This window comes from Leuciscus leuciscus (genome assembly GCF_965113295.1).
Source record: "Leuciscus leuciscus genome assembly, chromosome: 2".
Lineage (NCBI taxonomy): Eukaryota > Metazoa > Chordata > Actinopteri > Cypriniformes > Leuciscidae > Leuciscus > Leuciscus leuciscus.
Genome location: NC_138726.1, coordinates 58,285,233 through 58,294,817, shown reverse-complemented (window position 1 = coordinate 58,294,817; position 9,585 = coordinate 58,285,233). Strand labels below are relative to the sequence as shown.

The 9,585-nt window shown below is 36.6% G+C and overlaps 1 protein-coding gene across 1 annotated transcript; it reads left to right on the top strand.

Annotated features, from left to right (window-relative positions):
- Positions 1–1,460: 1,460 nt before the first annotated feature.
- LOC309493255 (C-type mannose receptor 2-like) lies at positions 1,461–8,162 on the top strand (the record flags this gene model as incomplete). The annotated part of the gene is made up of 4 exons (XM_082162420.1): positions 1,461–1,497; positions 1,823–2,179; positions 7,228–7,581; positions 7,744–8,162. The coding sequence occupies 4 exons, from the start codon at positions 1,461–1,463 to the stop codon at positions 8,103–8,105; spliced, it is 1,110 nt and encodes a 369-aa protein (XP_082018546.1). The 3' UTR covers positions 8,106–8,162.
- Between the last annotated feature and the right edge of the window lie 1,423 nt (positions 8,163–9,585).

The following is a 9,585-nucleotide window of genomic DNA, read 5'->3' as shown; positions in this document are numbered from 1 at the left end:
CATAAGTATCTACTCAGAGATTGTGTGATTTCGGATGCAGCCACAGCCTCAATCCTTCCCAGTAGATGCGTCCGAATATGTCATACTATAATGCAGTGTAAAAAGGGCAATAAAGTTGATGTGAGCATGAGTTTTAGTATGAAATTACCTTTTTTTTTTTTTTTTACCTTGTCTAATTTTATGTCTAGTCATAGTCATTGCAGACCTGAAGGTTTTCATATGCATGATGATCAGCGAACATCAGCCAAAATGGGGCAGTCATGGCTTAATAGTTAGAGAGTCAGACTGGTAATCTGAAGGTTGCGGGTTTGATTCTCAATACTGGCAGGAATGACTGAGTTGTCCTTGAGAAAGGCTCCTAAACCCCAATCGCGCCACAGCAAAAATGGCTGCTCACTGCTCTGGGTGTGTCAGTGTGTGTCCACAGATTGCAGCGCGTGTGTGTGTGTGTTCACTAATCACTACTCCTGTGTGTGCACTAACTTGGGTGGGTTAAATGTAGAGGTCAAATTCTGAGGATGGGTTAACATACTTGGCCTTCACCTTTTACTTTCACTTTTTTTCCCCAAAAGAGATAGAAAGAGGTTATAAAGAGAAAGAGGTTTAAGTAGCACTGACATTAAATCCAATAATGTTTTGTAATGCCAGTGAAGGACATTTATCATGTTGTAATGTTGACCATGAGTTGGCATCATATCAAGAGTGAGTGATATCTCCTATGTAGTGAAATAATGTAGACGTTCTCTGTGTTGCTGATTCACATGATTAAAGAGTTGTGTGTTGCTGCTGTTGTTGTTTAATATCTTTGCACACGTATGTTGTTGGCGATTACATTGTGTGAATATAGAGATATGAAGAGATATAATGCTGATAAGAGACACAGACTGTGTCTTAAATATTGTGTTTGGGATGCAGAAACATGGTATTGGTCACTGACAGTATTGATGGTGAAAGATCATGGAAAATAAATGATAAGAATAGAAAATGCAAATACTGAGGGGGATTTTTCCTGTGAATTGCTATAGAAATACAATATACAGATCCTTCACTCACATTCAAATGAACATGTTTCCAAAGAATTACAGCAACAATGACCAACACAGAGAAAACATGTAGAGACACGCGAATTAAGAAGAAAAATGAAAAAGGCTTTTTTTTTTTTTGAGTAATAAACAAATGATGTGATGAGCTGAATGAGGGATGAGAGCAGATATAATAATCACGTAGTTTAAATCTGCAGACAGAAACATCAGACTCAGGACAGAAACACACGACCTCTAAAGTAAGAACATGTTCATTCTTCAAACACAATTACACTTTCAGATGTTAATATTGTCTGAATGATTGTCAATCATGTTATGCTGCTAAAATGTTTTTATTACATGATCATGTTAAACCTTGTTTTTTTGTTTAGTTTTTTTTACTTGAGTTTTTGAGTTTTCAATGTGTTTTTCCTCAGAATGGACCAAACTCTATATTTCTTTCTTCTTCTCATTGGTGAGTGAGTGTGTTTGTTGTATTATTTATGCTATATTTTCTAAATGTCATAATCATTTGTTAACAAACAAGTATTTATTACTTCAATGAGCTCATTTTATCCATATTAAATTATTACTGTGACTTTGTATATGTACATTTCTGTAATACTTAGACAGTTCTGATAACAGAACACTCTAAATTGTAAAATGGACTCATGCATTTTCTGTAAAGCTGCTTTGAAATGATGTGTATCGCTTTACAAATAAACGTGAATTGAATGTTATAGTTTCATCAGGTTTGACCCAGTTATGAAAAGCATTAAATCAAACGCTCTCTTTCACAGCTCTCTGCTCCGTATCTGAATGTGTTCAGCGTCAGTATCACTTTATAAACGTGTTGAAGAACTGGACTGAAGCTCAGAGATTCTGCAGAGAGAATTACACAGATCTGGCCACCGTTGACAACATGAACGACATGAACGAGCTGAAGAAGAGTGTGAAGAGTGTTCAGACTATGTGGATTGGACTGAAGAGGACGAGTGTTAATAAATGGCAGTGGTCTTCAGGTGAACCTGCGCTCTATCTGAACTGGGGACCTGGACAACCTGATGGCAGAGATGAGTGTGCTTTCATGAGAAATGGTGAATGGAATGATGTGTCATGTATTGACAGCCTGACTTTCATCTGCAGTTCATCTAACAGTAAGTGCAGCTCCATACAATCACAATAAACATTCATTAATAAAAAGATGCACAATATACTCTACAAAATTAATGTAATACTAAATGCTGCTACATTTTAATCTGCCATTATGAGCCTAGAGAATAGGAAACTTTATACTTTAAATTTTAAATAGAAAAATATCAAACCATTGTTTTGACAAACATACTGTAAATTGTAATGAATTAATGAATGCATAAAATTTCAACATAAAATAGATTTACAACAACTTTCCCCATCTTGATATTTATGAACAAAACTCTTGTCAAGTCAAGTCAAGTCAAGTTTATTTGTATAGCGCTTTTCACAATACAGATTGTATCAAAGCAGCTTCACAGTATTAAATTTAAATAATACAACAAAGTTTGTTTCAAGAGGAATTTATTGATTGATAAAATTAAATTAAATATCCCCAAAATATCCCCAACTGAGCAAGCCAAAGGCAACAGTGGCAAGGAACCGAAAAACTCCATCAAGTGACCTAATGGTGTCCTAAAACTCCATCAGGTGACCTAATGGAGAAAAAAAACCTTGGGAGAACCCAGGCTCAGTCGGGGGCCAGTTCTCCTCTGGCATTTATGAGCTAGAGGCCGGATTGTAGTTTGAACTGTGGGATTATATGAATGCCTGGCTGAAGAGATGCGACTTTAATCTAGTTTTAAACTGGGAGAGCGAGTCTGAGCAACGAACAGTATCAGGAAGACTATTCCAGAGTTTTGGAGCCAAATGTGAAAATGCTCTCCCTCCTTTGGTGGTTCTGGATATCCTAGGTATGACCAAAAGCCTTGAATTTAGTTATCTTAAAGAGCGCGATGGATTATAGGGCGATAGAAGATCCGTTAAATAGACTGGAGCTAAGCCGTTGAGGGCTTTATAAGTCAGTAGCAATACCTTGTAATTAATACGGAGCTTTATAGGTAACCAATGCAGTGATGATAAAATCGGTGTTATATGATCATATTTTCTTGATCTCGTAAGAACTCTAGCGGCGGCATTTTGGACTAACTGTAGCTTGTTTATTGAGGATGCAGGACAACCAGCTAATAAAGCATTACAGTAATCCAGTCTTGAGGTCATGAATGCATGAACTAACTTTTCTGCATCAGAAACTGATAGCATATTACGTAGCTTAGCAATGTTTCTAAGGTGGAAAAAGGCTGTTTTTGTAACATATGAAATATGATTTTCAAAAGACAGGTTGCAATCGAGTATAACACCCAGGTCTTTTACTGTAGAGGATAAAGTAACAGGACATCCTATGATGTTAAAGTTGTATTGTGCGAGGTTTTGTGGGCGGTTTTTTGAACCGATAATTATTACCTCTGTCTTGTCTGGATTTAATAAAAGAAAATTACGCGTCATCCAATCTTTTATATCTTTAACACACTCTGTCAATTTGGAAAATTTAGCGTTTTCATCCGGCCTTGATGAAATATATATTTGAGTGTCATCAGCATAACAATGGAAACTAATTCCATGTGTCCTTATAATATTTCCAAGTGGCATCATATATATTGAAAATAACAGAGGGCCTAATACAGATCCCTGCGGCACTCCATAGTTTACTGGAGTTATGATCGATTTTTCTCCATTTAAATAGACAAAATGGTAGCGTTCAGATAGGTATGATTTGAACCAGCTTAGTGCTTGTCCTTGAACACCAGTATAATTTTGTAGTCGATCTAAGAGTATTGTGTGATCTATAGTATCGAACGCAGCACTAAGATCAAGTAAAACTAGTATTGAGATACAGCCTTGGTCAGAAGCTAAAAGTAAATCATTTGTGATTTTAACGAGCGCAGTTTCAGTGCTATGATGCGGTCTGAATCCAGACTGAAACTTTTCATAGATATCATTTTGTTGCAAGAAAGAGCCCAGTTGAGCGGACACCACTTTTTCTAATATTTCAGACATAAATGGAAGATTTGAAATGGGTCTATAATTTGCTAGATTATTATGATCTAATTGTGGTTTCTTAATGAGAGGTTTTATAACTGCCAGTTTAAATGTTCTTGGAACATGACCTAAAGATAAAGACGAGTTAATAATATTGAGGAGAGGCTCTTCCACTACAGGTAACACTTCTTTCAGTAGTTTAGTTGGTATAGGATCTAATAAACATGTTGTTGTTTTAGATGAAGTGATAAGTTTATAAAGTTGTAAAGCACTGTAATTGTTCTTGCGGGGTGATAATTGAAGCTGAATTATAAGGCGCGATTGAAGATTGAACGTTTACAATTGTGGTTCTGATGCTTTCTATTTTCTCAGTGAAGAAGTTCATGAAATCATTACTACTGAACTGTAACGGGATATTTTGTTCGGGTGACGTCTGTTTATTTGTTAGTCTAGCCACGGTGTTAAATAAAAACCTTGGATTGTTTTGGTTGTTTTCTATTAGTTTGCGGAGGTGCTCAGCCCTGGCCGCTTTTAGGGCCTTTTTATAACGTGACATACTGTCTTTCCACGCGATTCTAAAGACCTCTAAATTAGTTTGTTTCCACTTGTCCTGAGAACAAAATTCAGTTGTTGTCTTTTCAACGGGATTTTATTGTGTTCACTTGTTACACGTATTACAATAAAAAAGTAATAAAAAAACTTAAACCAAACCTGTAAAAATCGTCATTGTTAGATGAACTTTAACTGAACTCGCACAGATAAATTGTCCATTACAACGTGAAAAACCGATCAGACTAGAAACAAGACAAACACTAATAGTGGTATGTGAGAAAGTGAACCTCACTTCTCACTGTTACGCACTCCCGCATTGACTGTGAATGGCGTTACACGCGAGAGCGGGAGAGACTCTAGACATTTGCACACGCACACACATACACCCGCACGCTCCTTTATAAAAAATGATGCCTTGCTTATGTGGCGGGTGACACGAGGGCAGTAAGATGGGGTTTCTTAAAGAATTATAATTAATAAGATTGTATCATTCACACTCCGACTACACTACTCTGGGAATTTCACCCAAAGAATGAGAATAGACCCCAACAAAAGGCACACACAGGTTCGTATCACCTAATAGAGTCAGAGACATGGGTCATCATACGAAAATAGCTTTTATTGACAATTCTTAAAAAGAGAACAGTATAAAAAGGATATAAAGCACTTTGTTCAAATTCAATGAACTCCTAAAAGGTTTAGAACCAGGTCAAAGCAGGGATGAGAGGCACAGAGGCAGAGAGTCATAGCATGCCACCCGCAGATGCAGGACCACTGCACTTCACGGTGCGCGCACACACACACACACACACACACACACACACACACAGGTGTTAATACCAAGCACTGCACACGGTGAGAAAGATACCGTCACCCAAATAAGAATCCTCTGCCCCTGGTGTTCAGGCCCTGCTAACACACACAAAAGATATACATCAAATACAGAAATAATCAAATACAAAAATAATCAGTTTGATAGCTGGAAAGATTATTAATGCTCAAATCAAAGTAACCAAAATAATTATACAACTAATAAATTGAAATCAACAGTTGATTGAAACTAAACCCAAATGTCAACGACAGCAAAATACATAAAGAAATCAATAAAGGAAACAAACCAAACTAACTTCAGTCAAAATGATTAATCAAGCAAACAAGTCAAGAAATTCGGAGCAAAATAAAGCAAGTTGAAGAAATGAACTATTATTTCAGAAAATAATTGGAGAATAGATAATTCAACTTTAGAAGCAAAATCGAATACAAATGAAAGTGCAAGCAGAAAGAATCAAAATAAATTGAAATGAGAGAAGAGCAAAGATTGCAGTTCAGGTTTTAGCACCAGTCTTTGTAGCTAATATCAGTCCAAAGAAAAATGAAAACTACATACAAGCCAAAAAGAAACTAAAAAAGATTGACTAAAGTCCCAAGTTGTAGTTGAATCTGTTGACAGTTAATACAGTTGAAACAGGACCGAAACAGGACCAAAACAGGACAGCACTGCGGCCGTAAATGAACACGGAGCACCCCGACTGGAATGCAGTTATAGCCCTTTACAGACCTATAAACAGGGCCCTATAAACAACATAAGATTGTTACTCTGCTAGATAAATTCTCTAACTTAATGCATGCAATTAAAACTAATACATCGAGGAAAATGAAACGTATAGCTTTCTCTGGAGGGGAACTCAGGTTCTCACAACTGAGAAAGGATTAGGACACACTTAAATACAAACTAGCAATTCAAAAACACGCATTTCCTACAACAGAGCACGATTAGCGAGAGATTAACAAACTCTCCCTACCTTCTCCAGCGTCCACATCCAGTACACATCCAGCACACGCAAATAACAATCGTAACGAGCTTGTGCAACGGAAGACAGAAGCACACTCTCCAAAGCAAAATGGTGTCTCTAAAAAGTACATTAAAAGAACACTTCGACGGGGGGGGCTTAAAGAGAAGGCGGGCGCGGGGCTATGCGCCATTAACGCATTCGCGTTGATTTGTTTGTAGCGCGGTTAGTCCGCGATTTCATTCACAACACTCAAAACTAATGTCACTGCTTATAACTTCCTACTTTTCCACCTCCACCATCTAAAGCCAGAGAGCCTACACATCCCAGTACTTGGGGTGACACTCGGTACCTCACATGTTATTATTGCAACAATATTAATTTGTATGTATTATTAGTCTACAATTCAACCTTTTGAATTGATTTTTTTGCTGATATATTTCTAAGGACTAGTTAACAAACATTAATATGCAGTTTAGCATCTTCATCTGTTTGATGTGTCTCTCATTCAGCTCTGTGTGTCTGAATCCAGTATTCCAGAGAAATGTGTAATAAAACTTGATGGAGAAATACAGTTGCAAAAAATTATCACAAAAATTCACAATAGATACTTGATGTTATATCAGCAAAATCATCATGAATATTGAACACTTAATATATCATCAGCTGTAGAAACAGTCTTTGAATTACACGTGTTTCTGATGCTTCGCTGCTCTTATTCACATTAAAAACCATAAACCAGCATAAGAATGATGGACAAACTGATTCATTTCCATTTGTTTTTCTTAAAGCGAACACAGGACTCGTCTTTGTCAATCAGACGAAGAACTGGAGAGACGCTCAGAGTTACTGCAGACAGAATCACACTGATCTGGTCAGTGTGAGGAACCAGAATGAGAGTCAACAGATTCAGAAGTTCATCAATGATAATCACATATCTAGTGATGTCTGGATCGGTCTGTTCAGAGACTCATGGCAGTGGTCAGATCAGAGTAACTCCTCATTCAGATACTGGGCTCCTGGTGAACCTAATAATCTTGGAGGAAATGAAAACGGTATAGTTCTCAATCCGAATGACTGGAACACTCTGGGTAAATGGTATGACAGCTCTTGCAACAACCAACTTCCTTTTGTGTGTCATGAAGGTGAGCAGATCCTCACAAACACACACAATCCATCCATCACCTCCAGATATCTTAAAGTTCACGCTACATGTCTGACATGACAGATTCCTCCACAGTGTTTGTTCTGCATGTTGTTTTTGATCAGTCTCTCTCTAGTTTTTGCTTGTGGTTTGTTTTGTCCAGATAAACTGATTCTGATCAAAGAGACTCTGATGTGGCCTGAAGCTCTGAGACACTGCAGACAGAATTATACGGATCTGGTCTCAGTTCATTCAGTCGAGATGCAGCGTCGTGTGATGAATGTGGTTAAACGTGCGTCTACTGAGGCGGTGTGGTTGGGTTTACACAACTACTGCCAAATGAACATGTGGCTCTGGTTGAGCGGAGAGATCGTGTGCTATCAGAACTGGGCTCCAGGGAACGGAACGACACCGGAAAACTGCAGCCTTACGAAGAGAAAAGGAGCAGTTCAGTCTGGAGGAGATCAGCGCTGGATCAGCCTTCCTGAGACTCACAAACTCAACTTCATCTGCAGCAGATCTTAGGAGTGAGAAGACGTCAATGTTTGTGTGTTTACTTACATTCACTGTTTTCATTCTTTATTTTTTGCTTTCAGGTTTAATAGGTTTTTTGGTAATTTCTGAGTGCATCTTCTAATTATATTTTAATAGTCTTTATTATTTCTGTGTTAATTATCATAACATAATCATTGAATATTCTTTAGATGTCTAAAATACTAACACAATATATGTGTGTTTTAAGTAGGCTAACTCTTTGCATATCTGGTGTGTTTATGTGTCTTTATGTTTTTCACTAATCTTATCTGTATCAATAACTGTTGATTATGATTCTGTGAGCAGCAGCTCTTAAGAATAATCATTATTTGTGTCTCAGGAGAATTAAATCTGGTTTATTCTTAAGAAAGGCAGAAGTGAAGTGATGTCACAATAAACTGTAAGTTATATGTAAGAAATATGAAAAATTTATATTTGATTGGTTGATATTTAGTATAGTATGTCACTTACATGCACATTTCAGTTTCCTGGTATAAATTAGTGGTGTGAATCTTCGGGTCGACGGCGAATCGATTTGATTCATAATTCATAGGTTTTCGATTCAAGTGATTTTTGCAAATCCAGAATGATTCAATTTGAGATTATTTACAATGAGATACAATGAAATTAATGATTCGATTCTGAATTTCAAAAGTGCATTCATAAAATGATGTAAATGCTTCCCATAATGTTTCTTAGTCATGGTGTGAATCACACAGAAACCTTCAATGGGTCAAAGAGTCAAAATCAAAACCCTTTTTTCCATTGATAGATCTTAGTTCTTAATGATGATACATCACTTTATTTTATTAGCCTATGAAAATGCTATATGTAGAAATTTACATAAGCCAAGATTTAAAAAAAGGCTTTAAAAGTATATTTTAGGGGTGTAACGATTCGTTTTAACAACGATTCGATTCGATTCGCGATTCATGGTTGTTGATACGATTCAAGGACGATATTGGTTCATTTAGAACGATACGATCCGAAACGATTCAGTGACTTGAAATCGATTCAGTGACTTTTTAGCCAAAAATTCTTGTAAGGGAATCAGGTATCAATTAATTATGGATATAAACAAACAAGTAAACAACAATTCATGTCAAATGCATGACATTTTATTTAATAAGTAGGACTGAACGATTATGACAAAAATGATAATTGTCGATTATTCCCTTGAAATTGTAATTGTGATTATTAATTACGATTATCACAACATTGAATGATGTTTTGAATAGTTTGGCCATGGGACCCACATTTCCCCATGGTCATCAAGCCGCGACCCACCTTTTTAGGAATTATATAAGCCTATTATAATACATTTGTTTACACAAAAATTGTTGACACACAAGTTCTGTCCCCCTTTAATTAACATAAAAAATTTAAAATAAAAATTGTAAGAATATGACAAATACTGATAAACAGTAGGCACTTTTTTTTTTGTTAAATCTTGGTATGAGCCACCACAGTC